The sequence below is a fragment of the Sordaria macrospora genome, chromosome 1 (genome assembly GCF_033870435.1).
Source record: "Sordaria macrospora chromosome 1, complete sequence".
Lineage (NCBI taxonomy): Eukaryota > Fungi > Ascomycota > Sordariomycetes > Sordariales > Sordariaceae > Sordaria > Sordaria macrospora.
The window spans coordinates 7,574,598-7,590,413 of record NC_089371.1 but is presented as its reverse complement, the minus strand read 5'-3'; the positions used below and the strand labels follow the sequence as shown (position 1 = coordinate 7,590,413).

At 51.9% G+C, this 15,816-nt stretch overlaps 5 protein-coding genes across 5 annotated transcripts; 1 reads left to right on the top strand and 4 right to left on the bottom strand.

The window, feature by feature from the left end:
- Positions 1 to 1,594: 1,594 nt before the first annotated feature.
- SMAC4_00348 (uncharacterized protein) lies at positions 1,595 to 3,832 on the bottom strand (the record flags this gene model as incomplete). Its single annotated transcript, XM_003351755.2, has 1 exon — positions 1,595 to 3,832. The coding sequence occupies one exon, from the start codon at positions 3,830 to 3,832 to the stop codon at positions 2,498 to 2,500; it is 1,335 nt and encodes a 444-aa protein (XP_003351803.2). The 3' UTR covers positions 1,595 to 2,497.
- Positions 3,833 to 4,387: 555 nt separating this feature from the next.
- On the bottom strand, positions 4,388 to 4,840 carry SMAC4_00347 (uncharacterized protein; the record flags this gene model as incomplete). The annotated part of the gene is made up of 1 exon (XM_003351754.1): positions 4,388 to 4,840. One exon carries the CDS (start codon positions 4,838 to 4,840, stop codon positions 4,388 to 4,390), a length of 453 nt encoding a protein of 150 aa, XP_003351802.1.
- A 309-nt stretch (positions 4,841 to 5,149) lies between these two features.
- On the bottom strand, positions 5,150 to 6,733 carry SMAC4_12711 (uncharacterized protein). Its single transcript, XM_066091079.1, has 5 exons — positions 6,462 to 6,733; positions 6,133 to 6,408; positions 6,047 to 6,074; positions 5,777 to 5,985; positions 5,150 to 5,698 (listed from the first exon to the last, which is right to left on the bottom strand). The coding sequence occupies exons 1-3, from the start codon at positions 6,510 to 6,512 to the stop codon at positions 6,069 to 6,071; spliced, it is 333 nt and encodes a 110-aa protein (XP_065945850.1). The 5' UTR covers positions 6,513 to 6,733; the 3' UTR covers positions 5,150 to 5,698; positions 5,777 to 5,985; positions 6,047 to 6,068.
- A 322-nt stretch (positions 6,734 to 7,055) lies between these two features.
- On the top strand, positions 7,056 to 9,278 carry SMAC4_00346 (uncharacterized protein). The gene is made up of 3 exons (XM_003351753.2): positions 7,056 to 7,722; positions 7,800 to 8,361; positions 8,420 to 9,278. The coding sequence occupies exons 1-3, from the start codon at positions 7,603 to 7,605 to the stop codon at positions 8,968 to 8,970; spliced, it is 1,233 nt and encodes a 410-aa protein (XP_003351801.1). The 5' UTR covers positions 7,056 to 7,602; the 3' UTR covers positions 8,971 to 9,278.
- A 10-nt stretch (positions 9,279 to 9,288) lies between these two features.
- On the bottom strand, positions 9,289 to 13,829 carry SMAC4_00345 (uncharacterized protein). The gene is made up of 2 exons (XM_066089412.1): positions 12,299 to 13,829; positions 9,289 to 12,239 (listed from the first exon to the last, which is right to left on the bottom strand). Exons 1-2 carry the CDS (start codon positions 13,112 to 13,114, stop codon positions 10,275 to 10,277), a joined length of 2,781 nt encoding a protein of 926 aa, XP_065945849.1. The 5' UTR covers positions 13,115 to 13,829; the 3' UTR covers positions 9,289 to 10,274.
- Between the last annotated feature and the right edge of the window lie 1,987 nt (positions 13,830 to 15,816).

The following is a 15,816-nucleotide window of genomic DNA, read 5'->3' as shown; positions in this document are numbered from 1 at the left end:
TAACCTCTGTCGGGAACGTGGTTAATATGCGCGGCGGGATATTATGTTTCAGGCCGGAATGGTTTAATCTGGCCCAAACAGAGTATTCTGACCAAATGTCACCGGCTACACATGCTGAGTCATATCGATCTAATCATTTTCCCTTGACATCCCAATCCAAAACCTCACGCCATTTATTAGTATTCAGGTCGAAAATATATAGATCTTCACATCCATCGATAGCGGCGTCGTATATTAAAAGAGGTTCAAACAGGCCATGGCAGTATCGCATTGTGCCTCGCATGATTCGGTTATCCGGGTCCGAGTTGTTATACTGGCTTAAAATTTCGTCAAACTCGGATTGATTGAAGGATGGCAGGTGACAGTAATTCGTTGGAGCCTCGATCACCTGGTTGTCGAAGCAATACTCAACCGTAGAGAATGGTTCCTACTGGCAGTTTCCGCTAGGATAATGCGTATGTGCAGTTGCGGGTTTATAAGTCTCGGGTTCAATCAAAATAGCCGCGTATATGGCCTCCCCGAAGGCTCTGTAGCACTCTGAATTGTGGGGGTACTCTCCGAAAAGAAAGACGCAAAAGAGAGGAGCGCGTGGCTGAGCTGCCCAAACCTCGTCAGAGGCCACCTTTCTTTGCCGTTCTCGAAAGCTGACAGATTGCTACGTGAAAGGGTCAACAACCAGCAAAAGGATGATGACAAGTGCGGCCAGCGACGCTGGCGAGAAGACCGTGCGGCGATTGATCAAGATCTTCACAGCACCCAAGGGCCCTCTGCTTGCCTGGTCCAACGTTCCCATTTCCTTGAGCCACCTCCTCTTTTTGTTCTTCGTTGTTCTCATGCTACGCCGCCAACGATTATTGTTGCTCGTGTTGCTGCACTCCTCCTCCGCCTCCTCTCGGTACAATGCTTATTTTTGTGGGTCTGATCGGTCGTGGCCATTATCATGGTCACCAGCATCATCATACCAATCCCACTTATCCTGACCCAAGGCAGCGCAAATAGCGTATAGTAAGCTGGATTTGGATACGGTCGAAAGGATGGAAACGACAGCGTTAAGAGAGACGTCCCAAGGTAGTCTCGGGACCACCTTGTGGTTGTAGATTCCAAGGACGGCGGGAATGATGACGGCGCTGGCAACGACACGATCACGGCTACAATCTCGGAGAGCCAGCCATCGATCTGCCAGTGTTCACGAATCTTAGAGACTTCGTGGGCTTGGATTGGGATCTGAAAGACCGCCACCATCACCACGACTGGCGCTGCCCTCCTCCTGGAGAAGGAAAAGGTGGTCCTTGTCATGGGTGTCGGTTACTGACAACTGGCGGATAGATGGCTGAGTCGGGTTGTCTTTGGACTCGTCAACACCAGTCTGTTTGAGGTCGATGAACTCTTCTGTGGTAGTATGGGTGAAAGAGAACGGCAGTGGTGGAATCTGAGGTGGTAGCCGTGTTGTCAACTTTCCAAAAAAAAAAATGGGATGCCAGACTGTGCCATCTTTCGATCTCAATTGTCTCCTACGTAAATGGTTGGTGAAAACACAAATTTTCTGGCCTCAATCATGTTGATAGTCAAGTTGATTGAGGACAAGGTAAGCACAAAAAGGTGGAAGAAAAAACGAGTGAGTGTGCTGATAGCCACGGAGCAACCAGTTGTACGAAGAGTCCGGTGCGGAAGGCACCTCAGCCATGGAAGAAGAGTTGCCCTTAGGCGCGGCATCGGGTACAAAGATCGAGATTTGAGCTTGAGATGCCTTCTCATACCCAGCTTCCGAACCCTGAAGGCCCAGAATGTCGCTATTTGTCAAGCTCGAGGTAGTGTCTTGCCTTGCAGACAAGACTTTTCAATACCAAACACTCCATTACAATGGTGGCAACTCGCATGCTGCCTTTCGGAACGCTTGACGGCAGGCTGCACAGTATGGAGTTCTCACATTCTGTTACCGCAATACCATCATTCTCGCAAGCCTACTTTGTTTGTTAGCATGGCTCTTCGAAAGCAAGTTGGGCAGGGAAATTCAAGAGTTCCTTCAAACCAATCTGCGGTATCCACCCAGTATTGGACCGGTATACCCCCTCCTCAGTCGTACCTTCCCTTAAAACTATCACTACCTAACTGCTGCCCTCCTTCCCCACACACAAACTCTCTCTCGCTTTCTCTCACTTCTCTCACTTCTCTCACACACTCGGGTATTTTGGGGGAAAACAACACACTTCGACGAAAACCAAAGCCGTCAATAAGGTATGCAGGCAACCGCTGACCCAAAGAAATATAGGCCATCAGTAACAGCCCACCTCCGCGGTTCGCCCAAGCAGAGCTTTAAGCTTTATGTAGCCATCCGAATTACATACATTACTGGATTGGCTGGATCCAGTATGCCCCGAACAAAACGCACAGGCAAGTTCTGGCGTCATAGTGTCTTTCCAATACCTAGACATCAAGGAGTAAACAAGGCCGCTGCCATGTGGCAACACAAGAGTTTTCATCTATCCAGTCCAACAGTCTATACAGCCGGGTTGTACCCGTTCTTGACCCATGATCCGGCACTATACTGTTCCGTATCGATCGTAGTCGGCTCGTGAACTAAGGCAATCCGGCTATTGTCCCTGATGTAGTTCAGCCGCACGTCCATGGCTTTAGCCGCCTCTTTCATGCCCCTGAGATCTCTCACAAACCTCCCGTCGTGGGTCTCCTTCGACTCGTCGTCCAGGCCGTGATACAGAACAGCGAAGATGGAGTCCTTCCATACCCCGGCCGTGTCGCGGGGTCGGAAGACAATAAAGAAGAAATAGCCTATTCCGAGAAACTCGATCGCGAATAGCGCCGTCAGCCACTGCCAGCGTGCCACCAGAATGCGCTCGCGGACTACGTAGCTGCCTGTCGCTCTTTCGGTGGTTGTTGCCAGGGTAAGATTGTTGAGCGACGCACCGACCGAAGACATCACGTAGCCGAGTGTCCGGTTGCTAATTCGAACCGGGACATCCGAGAACTCGGGGCCAAAGCTGGTTCCGCCCGCCATGCCGTGAATAGGCTGTCGTTCCCACCTCCCATCAACGAGTCCGTCGACAATCGGATGTCCTGTGGCGTTGCGGTGGATGCTGTACCGTAAAACGCGAGCCAGTCTATTGTATATTTGGTATCTTTCAATGTCTGTTCCGTTGAACAAGCAGAAAGCCCCTGTTGAAGGGTCCGCGCGGTAATACGATTGGTGATCGAGACCAGCCGACATCACAGGTGGCGCAAGTACTCCGTCTAATGCCTCACCTGTCAGATCAACGTTCTCTGGAGCATAACAGTCTGCGGTGACGTTCACCCCCGTTGGGTCTTTTAGCATGGAGAACTTGGGCCCTGTTAAATAAGAGGATGTGGTGGCGGATGAACGGAGTGTCCCGTTAACGACACTGATCTGTCTCTTGACTTGGCAAAGTGATAGGGCAGACCATTCTTGTAGTTCCGGCCGCAGGCCCTTTGGTATCCAGGATTTGTTGGAACCTTCCTCGGATGTCTCCAGCTTAAGTCGTGTATGAGCCATGAGAAAAAGTGGTGTTGGGGTCTTTACGTCTGATCCATTGTTGATGTCCGCACACGCAACCCAATCCCAAGGATTGTTATTGTGTGGCGAACAAACATTATCCATTTCGGTGATGATATCCATAGGAAATCTGGTGACATAAACCGGGTAGGATGGCGAAGAATTGTTCCCTTGTTGTTCATGTTTCCCTCTGTATCCATTATAGACCGTCCACCTGCCAAAGTCAGGGAAGTTGGACGAGCCCATGCTAGTGTCCCAAGTCTCCCGTCTATCAGGCGCAGTATAATTCCACATTCCGGGGAACATGTTGCAGTAGCTGATGTACGCCTAACTGGCCAGAGAAACCCCATTTGGAAAACTGTTCCAGAACTCACGAATTTCTTTGTAACGGGTTTGGTTGAAGGATATGTCGCAGGTTGCAGTCGAAGGCTCGATGATCCGGTTTGTCACGCAGTACTCGATGGTATCGAATGGTTCCCATTCACACTGCCCTGTAGAGAAGTACGCGTTAAGGCTGTATATTTTGGGATCGGTCCAAATAGCGGTGTTGGGAGCCTCGACAACGTTTGGTTTGCATCCGGCGTCTCCATTGACGCCGCCGGGGCAGAAATACGGGACAGCTGCTCTGGGCGTCCATACATCCTCAGATGGAACCAGTACTTTCCGTTCAGTCCAACCCACGACCTGCTGGGTGAAAGGATCCACAAGAAGACAGAGGATAACAGCGAGTGCGCCGAGTGAACTTGGCGACAGGGCTGTACGTGGGCTCAGGAGAATCTTAGCAGCGCCGAGTGGCCCTCTACTGGCTTGGTCGAATGTTTCCATATCCTTGAGCATCTTGCCTTTTCCAGCTTGACCGTACTAGTCCCATTTGTCATGCCCCAAAGCCGCGGACATGGCATAAAGCAAGCTGGACTTTGCTATGGTAGAAATAACTGAGACGATCGCATTGATAGACAGATCCCAAGGGAATTTCGGAACAGGACTGTGATGGTATATGCCGAGGATGACCGGTATCGCAATGGCGCTTGCTGCAGACGCTATGATGGCCACGATTTCGGAAATCCAGCTGTGAATGTGCCATCGTCCTGGCCTTTCCTGAGAAGTGACGTTACGCGCTTCGACGTAGAAGTCGCTCTTATGGTCGCTGTCGGTCTGGTAAATAAGAGAGTGGGCTTGTTCCGATGCGTCTCCAACGGGCTTGTGATGGATGACTTCCGTGATGTCGCGGACGGTGGAGGGTGAGGGAGAAATGTCGGTTTGTTTTACTAGCTTTGGAGTGCCATCAGGTGGAAGAGGTCGAGATTGCGACATTATGGCTTTGTCAGGTTGGCGATGGATATGTGTACAAGATCCACCATTCGATATATGAAAAATGAGCAGGTGCCGATATAAATAAGTGTCCAGGAAAATATGCAGCCTCTAACGCTTGGCGGGGTTTAAGATGATGTGAGATTCGAAGTGTCGTATAGTTTCTTCACTCATCCAGATTGCCCGATGCATCATTTGGTTTTGAAACATTCACATTGGGAAAGATGCATACACGCCTATTTGGCCACACCAATTTGCACCGTGCAGACTGCCAACAGGTCGGCTCGCATTATGAGTCTCGTCAACGGGCGCTTGCGGTGTCCAGACTTATTGGCGTTTGCCGTTGGATACTCCTCAGTATCTAGACTGCAGTGACTATCTCGCTGGATGTAACCTTGGAAGCCTGACGTTCCTTTTCCCTCGTTTTTCTCCAATGAACGTTGGCCTATATTTAAAAGACTTAGCTCGTTGTCGCCTGTTCTTGTTGCGGAAGTAGCGAAGATAAGCCCAGAATCTACGCAGTGTGAGCGAGACCTCGCATTCTGGGTTTCAGCGACGATGGGGAACGTAACCTGTTACCAAATTCCGCGGATTTAGTAAATACCGGCTGGCCTGCGCAAACCACGCTCAAGTGTGTGGCTATAGGCCTTAAGGACCATTAGCCAAGCGGCCGTCATTAGGGGTGACAGGATCAAGCTAGACAGCAACGAAACCGCCATTTGTTACTGCTAGCTAGGCCTTTCAGCATACGGCTTTAGGTTCGGAGGTAGTGAGGTTGATGATACTTCAGCTTGTGAAATTGGTATAGTGGGTTATTCGCTCAAGCCTCGCTTTCGCAGGACGAGATAAACCGCCATAGTTCTAAAATCGAGGTCAGCGATGATGTGCTGAATGATATGCACGTCGGAACTTTTGACTGAGACAGTGACGGGAACCTACACCCAGGTCTTTCAGCTCAGAAGTAGAAGTATGATATGGCGTTCGAGCCATATACACCAGGCTGTTGGTGACCTAGAGCCCTCATGCCACTCGGAGCCAGTTGTTATAACCCAGCTAGTTGACAATAAGTCGCACTTGATAACGCCGACAAACAAGAACTCACGGTGGCTTACCGTGTGTGTCGCAGCCCATCTGGAACCTTCACCCTGCTGACTTGATCAGTCTCTTCCTCGGACAAGCTCAGGGATATAGTTAGGTAAAATAGTCTACCTTGCTCAAACATCGAAGTTGTTTAAAACTTTAATGACGACCGTTGAGTACTGGCCGGCTTGTGTCTTCTCCAAATGGCCACTCACCCGCAGAAATACTTCGTACACACATGGTGCAGATAAAATCATCGTCAGGGGATGATCCATAGCCGTCTCTTGCTCATGAAAGAGCACCCTATGAGATAGCCAGAGTGTATAAGATTGGCGAGGATATATCGTTGACGGGGAAAGGCGGACAAAAGCGATGAGCCGGTGGTAGGGAGCATGACGTGCTGAGCGGAAGCCGCTGTCAATGACCGTCGAAATTTGAAGAGCGCGCGGAGCAACAACGAATGTGGATGAGTAGACTTGGATCGACGTTGACTGGGTTAAAAAGCGTGAGCATTCCGTCAAAGACCAAAGGGCAAAAGCGGTACCTGGCCATGCCCACAACCGCTGCCTAGATGAGTGGAATGTTGAGCAATCATGTAGGTCAGTCAGACTGGAAGGAGCAGCCGTTTTGGGCTGCAGTGCTGGGTGAGTGCCCGGTTTGCCCCTGTGGTACACGCGCGTAATTGCAGAAAGAACGACCATATGAGGCCATCGTTGTCCGGACTTTTACGCTGTAGGTCAATGGGCACGCAAAAAGGACATTGACGGACTGAAGCGATCGTGACTGCAACAATCCAGAGTGAGAAGAGCCACGGTGCTGTCTTGAATTTTCGGGGTTCCGGGGCCGTTGAGGTTCCCAGAAGAGTGGATGCGTTGCGGACCGGGCAGTGCGGGGCCGGGGGCCCCGGAAGGTCAACGCAAGGGGGCACCAGTTGCTGTGGCGCTGAAGCTGGCTGTTTCGTCGGAGCAATCCTACCAAGACCCTCGAATTTGTTAGTGCACAACCTCAGTGATCCATGGGTGTGCTTTGATTTCGGTGGGATCTTGGGTAACAAACTCCCAAAAAAATGATCAAGGGTCAAAATGACCTGTTTCCGGTCTGTACCAATGCGTTTTGGGTCTTCAAAAAAGTTGAGAGGCTTCACAGAGGCTCATCATGGTGGGCTGTGGCAGCACCAAAGGAACCCTACTAACAACAAATCAGCTCAGGGTCCTTGGCAGTGGACATCGCGGGCTGTGATCCGGCCACCTTCAATCATGGCTGTGGTAGCTTTGTGATTGACAGGTACCTTCCCTGAGCGTCAATCGCATCTGACATTCGCATACGTTTTAACTTTGGCAACATCTTGGAACACATACGATACGACAAGCCAACTACCGAGAATCGCCTCTCCACAATACTTGGTGCCTACATCGATTAGTGTCGTCATCACAGAGAAGAAGCCATTCCCAAGTCGACGGCCAATTGGGCACCACCACTCGATCTCAAACAACTAGACCCGAGCGCAGCGCGACCAAACAAGCGTATGACATCGCGAAGCTAAACACGCCTCATATTTTCTCCGTCACCAGCGCCGAATCGTACAAGTGGCTACTCGCAAAAGCAATTCGAGAAACTCGACCATAATTCCGCCAACATATCACCACAATAACTCGGCCTTAGCCCGATCCCACGAATAGCCCACCATGGCGCAAGTAATTTCAGATCTCATATACTGGCTGGGCAATTGCATGGTCTGCTTCCCTGGCTCGCCCACCCTCAAGATCAATAACCGGAGTTTCAAAATCTTGCGCTTACTAGGAGAAGTATGCCTCTCCCATATCCTCCCATCTCTGTTGCTCTCCCCTTGCTTCGAGCTGTACTAACAACACGTCTCATTCAGGGCGGCTTCTCCTACGTCTACCTAGTCCAAGACACATCCACAAGCGAACTGCTCGCCCTCAAAAAGATCCGATGCCCGTTCGGTCAAGAATCCGTCGCCCAAGCCATGCACGAAGTAGAAGCCTACAAGCTGTTCGGCAACACGCCAGGAATCATTCACCACGTCGACTACAGCATCGCCACGGAACGCGGCGGCGAAGGGCAGGACAAGACTGTCTACGTTCTGTTGCCGTATTACAGGCGCGGCAACTTGCAGGATATGATCAACGCGAACTTGGTGAACCATACGCGCTTCCCGGAGAAGAGGCTCATGATGCTGTTCCTGGGAGTGTGCAAGGCGCTAAGAGGAATGCACAAATACAAAGGTGGTGGAGGGGACACGAGCGGGGAGTCAATGGAGGTTCCGGGGGCAGGGAAACGGAAATCAAAGACCAGGCAGACAGCGGTGGGAGGTGCAGATGAGGATGATGAGACGGAGCAGCAAGTACCGCTGATCGAGGACGAGGGACGCTTGCCTGGCGCGAACGAGACGAGGAGTTATGCGCATAGGGATATCAAGCCTGGTACGTTTCAGCGCCCCCCTTTCCGCCTGTCCATATCATCACTAACTCATTTCTATAGGCAACATCATGATCTCCGACTCCGGCCGCGACCCAATCCTTATGGACCTCGGCTCCATTGCTGTCTCTCCTCTTCCCATCACATCCCGTTCCCTCGCCATAGCCACCCAGGATACGGCAGCCGAACACTCTACCATGCCTTACCGCGCTCCCGAACTCTTTGATGTCAAGACCGGCACTGTTATCGACACCAAGGTGGACATCTGGTCGCTCGGCTGTACCCTCTACGCCTGCCTGGTTGGCAAGTCGCCCTTTGAGATGCGCAGTGACGAAACCGGTGGCAGCTTGAGCATTTGTGTGCTGAGCGGTGACTGGAGATTCCCTGACGAGGGGCCTGGGCAGACCAAGGGCAAGGGCAAGGCAGGCGCGGGAGGAGGTGCTGGAGGTGACAATACGGCAACCAACAAGGACGACGAGAACTACATCAGTGAGCCGATAAGGGATGTGGTGAGGAGGTGCTTGAGGGTCGAACCCGCAGAAAGGCCAGATATCGATGAGCTGATCGAGCTGGTAGAAAGAGTGGTGGATGAGTTGCCTGAGGATACTGCTTAAGAGAACATTGAGAGAAGACGGGGGAAAATAGGAGAGAGAGAGTCGACAAAGTACAGAGGTGTTATGCTTGGCTTGGGCGGGTTTATACAACGGCGTTTTGGGTTGGACTATTCAGGGTCAAGTCGAACATATACGCCTCGAGGAGGGCAGCTGTTTCTTGTACGATATACCATGCCCATTGATTAACATTGCCTTCTGCCCTCTTTCTGTTCACTCATATCTTCTTGATTTCAACTCAAGTATGCATGCAAACTGTCCACTAACGAAGAGACGTCAAGTTCAAAGCTGTTATCAAATTCAAATTTGCCAACCCATCCAAGAGATAAATGCTAGAAGTGCTAAATAATGCCAAAAACTGGAAAAGATATTACAACAGAGGACGACGATAAGAGATGTTTGGACGAAAAAAGCGCTTATAAAATCAAAGTAATCCCCAATGACACCAGAACGTATATATGCAAAAAGTTCAATCGCATAGTACTCCCAACTTAGTTAGATACCGTCACTACTACCACAAAGGGTATCCTTATCCATCATGTATGTGTCCAATACTCGTACACGTAAACAACAAGGTTAAAAAATCAAATATCAAGGCTATGCCGCTCCAACAATGAAACAAACTAGAGTGTGTAGAGTTATCGAGCACAAATAGAGAGTATGGGTGAAGTATGTGAAGAGAGGCAGATGCATGTTTGCGCGCATGCTGTGGTGGATGTGGGCGCGCGAAGGTGAAGGTGAAGAAGCTTCGAATTGATAAAAAAGTGAATGAGACGAACTGGTCGTCTTGAGATAAAACATACGATAACGTGAGACTTCCGTATTATAACCCACGATTCAAGGGGCACATGAAAGGGTAACATTGGTTAGAGGTAGATGGTGAATAGGTAGGTGAGCGAGGTGAGGTAGGTAGGGAGGTGATACGGTTTCGTCTCATCTCTCATTTATGTATATGATGCGGTGTTGTATTTGTTTGTTGCCAATCCGTACTGACTGACTTGAATCGGTTCGTGGTACCCGGGCGATTCGGCCGAGTGAGTCCGTCTTTGAGTTTCGTGACTGAGTCACCCGGAACTGAAATGTCCAAGACGGCGGTGTCATGAAGGTGTAACGTACGTGACGTCAAAAGACTCTGGCCAGGGGAAGGAACGATCTTGCTGCTGCTGGTGAACTTCTTTCTTCGTTCATGCCAGACTAAAAAAATTATTCCCGCCCGTACGCACCTTCCTCCGTTGACACGACAAGCAGAGAACGAGGGAAGGGGCGGGGAGTAGCAGAGATTTTCATCCTCGGCCCATTCAATCCCATCAGATCCTCTTGGGCATGGTCAACTGACTCAAGCTCAGCGTCCTCGCCGCCTTCTTCTGCTTCTTCTCCGCCCTGGCATCAGATTCAGAGTCCCCGCCGGCCTCGTCATCGCCGCTCTCAACCTCAGGGCTAAAAGCCCCATAAGTGTAACCCGGCGGTGTCGGCGTCATCGGCGTCTGAAACTCTTCCCGCGGCGTCTGGAAATCTTCCGCCTCGTCGTCTTCCTGACCACCTCTGCCGCCGACGCCGCTACCTCTAGAGGTAGGTTTCGCGACCAAAGCCAACTTCGCCTTAGAAACGACCCCAACACTGTGATGTCCTCCGTGTCTCACAGCTGGATCAACGTTATCGTCGATATCCTCCTCGTCGTCTTCGTCGTCTTCTCCATGCTGATCATCGTCGGCATTATCGTAGTCGAAAACACTCGGGATGTGCGATGGCGGATGGCCTCTGCCTCTTCTTCCTCCTCCTCCGCTTATAGTTGATCGGGGACTGGACGGATCAGGTGCCCCCCACGACCCGCTATCCCTGACCAAAGCATACATGGTGCTCGACAACGCGTTCAAGCGGTCCGACAACTTCTTGACCTGCCCCTCGAGCGCCTGGCGGGCCTGCCGCTCCGAGTCCAGCTGGCTAAGGAGGGCGTGGTACTGGTTGTAGTAGGTCGGGTTGTGGGCGTTGGTGGAGGAGTACTCGCTGATGGAGGCTGTCGTGGCGTTTTCGTGCATGGAAGGCATGCTGGCGACGCCGCGGACGGTGGAGTTGGAAGTTGGCCGGTCCCGGTCTGTGTCGTTCGGCTCCTCTGGGTGGGGTGGGAGGCTGAGGGTCGCGGCCGTGGTGGGCGTGGTGGCGGTGGTTAAGGATTGTGCTTGGGTGGCTGATGATGAGGGCGGGTGGAGAGAACCGATGAAGGTCTGGGCTTCGCCGAACGAAATCTGCGAATGCGAGTCCGAATCCATCGACTGTCGCTCACTGCTAGCTCGTGGGGAGTGGCTGATGTCGGACTGGGAATTAACTGGTTGCTGTCCTTGACGTGGTGGGACGGGGGAAATCGGAGGGGGCGGCGGCGAGGCAGCAGTGTATGTGAAGGAAGGTCGACCGTCAGAAATGGTTCTGATGGTTCCTGGTCCTCCGGTACCTCTCCCTCCTCCGACCGCCGAAATATCGCTGAGCGGGCCCCTGAACCCGGGAACTACGTGACAAAGCTGGTCGACAACCCGCTCCAACTTTCCGGTCCGTGTCTCGAGGGTGCCAATACGGGTGTCGATGGTGACCGCTTGAGTGATCTTCATTCCCACCATCTGCTTCGATATCGATCCAAAGTTGAACGGCTGCGGAGGTGTATCCGGTGGTCTCTCGACTGCGGGGCTTGCGGGGACGCTGAGATCTGCTACACCGTCGTTGTCAATATCGGCATTGACGTTCGCGTCCGATGATAGTGGCGAGTGGAATCCCGCGTTGTAGGACTCACGCCAGTACCGAATTTCGTCGCTGCGACGGCGCTCCGGCGCCCGACCAATTCCCGCTCCCAAGATATCCGGCAATCCAGAAAGGCTCCGTGATCGGCGTCGCATACCATGGCTGCCACTATCGCTGGTGATGGCGCGCCCAATTTCACTTGGGTCGTCATGTTCCCCGCGCGGAACTCCAGCAAACAGTCGGCTTCCGCGACCGTGGCTACTGGCAGGTCGTGGTGACAAGCCGGCGCCTACTTCGGCCTCAGGAAAGCGCGGCACAAACAAGAACCGGCGCTCATTTGCATTTGCCGCTGCAGCGCGCCGCCTTGCGATGGAGCCGGAGTTCCCTCCAATATCGGCCTGGAGTGAATTCCGGGCACTTTCGATAGCCCGGATGTCATCTGGCCCGATAGAATGCGAGCGCAGCGGCCTGTCGAGCTCACTGATGGGAAGCGAGGCAGATCGCTTGGGCGACATTTCAATCGTCCGATGAAGTGCACTTGGGTCCTGTTTTACAGCCTGTTAGTACCACATGAACGCTGCGAGAAAAGATTGATGATACTAACACTCTTGTGCTGAGACATGAGAACAGACTCGCGCTCCGAATTAGGAGGACTCCTCTGCTCTCCAGCCGCCAACCCATTCTTCTTCTTTCCTCGTCCAAATAACTTGCCCAGTGCCGAGCGCAGTGTGGACTGCTTCCTCTGCGGCTGCCCCTTGCTGTTGTTAGTCTGCCCACTCGGGGTATCGCTAATGGTCGAGTATCGCAGGGCAGTGCTCTGAAGGGGGTTCGTGATCCGTCCCGTTGAGGGTGTCGTCATAACCCTCATTGGAGTCGTTCTCAATGGCGATGACGTCTGCGGCGGGGAGGTTCGCTGCGGTGTCCGTTGTCTCTCAGTAGATGATGATGCAGCACCGGCAGAGTTCGGTGGCAACAGTGGTGGAGGGTCTGATGGCGCTTTTGCTCTTTGGGAGACCACTGGAGAAATTCCATCCCCGCCCACATGCTCCCCCTGAATCTCAAAAGTTGCTGAGTTGATGCCCTGCCTTGAACCTGGGCTTCTCTCTCTGTCGCTGTCGCTACTTTCATCATGGTGCCTATTGTCGTAGAGCTGTTCCTTCAACGCTCCTCCTTCCACCGCTTGAATTGCTGTTGGTGAAGCTATTGGGCTGGCAATTCCACCAGTCCCTGGTCTTTGGATACCGCCAAACTCGTCTTCAGTCTTTGTGGACCTGATTGCGCCCAAAGATCGAATGGGGAATTCGTTGTCATCGTCAAGGGCGTTCGGTATTGGTATCGGTCCTGAGATTGTCCCTCGGATGGACTTGCTACCGGCCTTTACTCGGCCGGCGTTTGCGCCCGACTTCCATATGCTCGGCATCTCTTCTGCACCACTTTGCTTCACAACACCTTTGGTTGGCGAATGACCGGAAAGAGAAAGTGAGGTCGGCGCTGTCGAGAAGTCGGAAAAATCGGGTTGATAATGGTGGTATATGGGCTATCAGATTTCCTCCCGAGCCATCTGGTAACAGCCAAGTGTAACCGAAACGCAATACTGAGCCGTATATCTTCCACTTTTGGTGTTGCGCCTGCTTGGATAATCCTGAGGAACACCGAGTTTCGTCCTTCTTTTACCACGTTTCACCGTTGAGCCTTCCACATGGCCAGCAAGGCAGCTCCTTCTTCCTCCTTCCGAACCCCTAGTTGTCGACTAAGGTTTGGGGGTAGCTATCGGTAGGTTGTCGGGGATTCGATGAGGGGGATGTCTTGGGCAGTTCGAGCCGTGCGCCGGAGTCCTGCAATCGGAGGTCGGACCCGAGTAGGCAGTACAGTAAGGTGTGCTGCTCAATGCTTTGCCGCTCGAGCTTTCTCTTGGTGGCTGCGGGGAGCAGACCACTACTTGGTGTTTGTACTCCTGTGCAGGCGGACAGCCTGTTGCTGGATGAGGAGAGGGGGTGTTCGAGTACCTGGGTAGGTCCTGGTCGTGTAGGTTTGACACTTTTTTTTGGAGTTGACAACGGCTGGTATGTGGCGACAAGACTTGATATTCTCGCGGCTTACACTTCAGCTCTATGGCAACACAAGGAATTAAGTGGACAGCAGCAGTTTAAGCAACACAGAGCAAGCTGGCCCACTGCATCACATATCAGGACACTGGTTGGTTAGACACGGAAATCGAATCAACGAAAGGAACGAAGCTGCAAAGAGCAACGACGAAACAGAAAATAAAAAAAAGATAAACAGCTCGCGCAAGCGGAGTCCCTGAGACATGCAAGCAGAGCGCCAATGGCATGGATTAATGGTTGAAGGGCGTCCCCTCTCCTCACCCACCAAAGCCTGGCCGGCACTGATGCAACCGCAAGCAAGGATAGGCCGGATGCAACGGTGATGGGGAGGAGGAGAGACTCTGTGAAGGGGGAATGTCCACAGGGTCTCCATAGGAGAATGGAACGCTCGATAGGGGACATGTCATGGGTTACCAGGGCTACCCACTGATGCGTGGTGCAGGGCTGTTCTACAGTGGAGTTTAGGGGAGCCATGAGACCGTCATGACCGCAAAGGTTTACCAAGTTGTGAACAATCCGACTCCTTTTTCTGCTTCTTTTTCGCCTTTTTCTAACCTCAACTCTGTCTCCTTTGAGAGTCCTTGGCCGTTTTGGAGACCCTGCAGCCATGTCTTAAAGTCTCTGGGCCGCCTCACATGTCTGTCTTTCCAGGGGTTATTGGTACACCGTAAAGTGGTGGTCGTTCGTTTAAAGAGCGTCCCGTCTTCTTTACTCCTTCGCTAAAGTGTATCGGTGTAAGGATAGGCAAGCTGGGCCAGGAATTCTCCAGTTTCTTGTTTTCCTCAACTCTCTCAAGCTGTCGTCGATAAAACACCATCGATCGCGACGGCCATCGTCAGGTTTTCAGACGTTAGCCCAGGCTGGTTGTTGACCTCCTCAACTTGGCCAAGTCTCAAACGCCCGTCATCAACTTTTTTTTTTCTAGCTCAAAAGGTGCAGAGACGCTGACGCTAAATAGGTAGTGTACACTTACATACAGCCTGCCTGCGTAGTGTACTCGTCGGTTAGATAGATTCGCTTCGCCAGCCAACCAACTCTCATAGTCCCTCTGAGAGTCGGTCGTTTTACCTGTAACGCGCAAGCTCTGTAACGGTTTTGGAATTTCAACAACAACTGCTCAACCACATCAAACGGTAACCCTACCAGAATGGACCTGATCAAAGTTATGAATGTAAAAAGCAATATTGGAATTTTTCGTAACTTCATTCCAAGGATTGCACGCTCAATGACCGTTTTCACTCAACATCCAACCTTTCGATTTCGGGGGATTTGCAAGCAATGTTTGGTCAGGGTTAGGGCTGTTGTCCAAATCCCTCTTCCGCCTCAACTTCTTTTCTTCAACCAATCTCTGACCAAATTTAATGCAAAAAGCTTCCCCGGATTGAGAAGGTTGACAATATACTGCAAATGAAATTTGGCATTGCAATCGCAAGTTCAGAGGGACTGTCTTGGAGGGCAACCACCACCAAGGCGCGCTGACGCCCGACTCTACCGCTAAATTTCAGTCAATTGGAATACCCCTTGGCAAGCACCTAAACCTCTTAGCATACATACATGGAAGCGAGCCGCCATACCTAAGATAGGTAATGAAGCGAGGTGTCGTGTAGTTAAGCGAGGCTGCTACCTGTTGCCAGTGCGCGCTAGGTGCCCAGAAGGTTACAGCGAGCTTGCGGGAATCTTGCATATGGGGGCTAGTCTAACTGGGAGGAGTTTAAAGGGTATTCCAATCGACTGAAAAAAAGCGTACTCGGCAACCATCATCTCAAGGATGTAGGAATACCGGTCTCCTGTTGGCAAAACAGCCGCCGAACGCTGCCGATGCGCGCGGAGTCTTGCAGCCGGGCCTGCTGCGTTCACTCACAGCAAATCCTCAAAAGGATTTGTTGTGATGTGGTGATGCCGAGCGGTGGCGATGAGAGCTGCGTGCGTTCAAAAGCTGTTACGCAAGAAGAGCTGTTAAGCCTCTTCCTCCATCACTCACTCCATGCTGTCAGCGTCCGTGCCGCGCTCTAACATT

Bases quoted from the DNA above. Each gene is read 5' to 3' on its own strand.
- SMAC4_12711 (XM_066091079.1), bottom strand. From the start codon at position 6,512: ATGATTGCTCAACATTCCACTCATCTAGGCAGCGGTTGTGGGCATGGC. The intron at 6,409-6,461 runs GTACCGCTTTTG...TTTTTAACCCAG, and splicing joins GCGGTTGTGGGCATGGCCAG to TCAACGTCGATCCAAGTCTA.
- SMAC4_00346 (XM_003351753.2), top strand. From the start codon at position 7,603: ATGGCGCAAGTAATTTCAGATCTCATATACTGGCTGGGCAATTGCATG. The intron at 7,723-7,799 runs GTATGCCTCTCC...CGTCTCATTCAG, and splicing joins TCTTGCGCTTACTAGGAGAA to GGCGGCTTCTCCTACGTCTA. The intron at 8,362-8,419 runs GTACGTTTCAGC...TCATTTCTATAG, and splicing joins GCATAGGGATATCAAGCCTG to GCAACATCATGATCTCCGAC.
- SMAC4_00345 (XM_066089412.1), bottom strand. From the start codon at position 13,114: ATGCCGAGCATATGGAAGTCGGGCGCAAACGCCGGCCGAGTAAAGGCC. The intron at 12,240-12,298 runs GTTAGTATCATC...GCTGTAAAACAG, and splicing joins TCATGTCTCAGCACAAGAGT to GACCCAAGTGCACTTCATCG.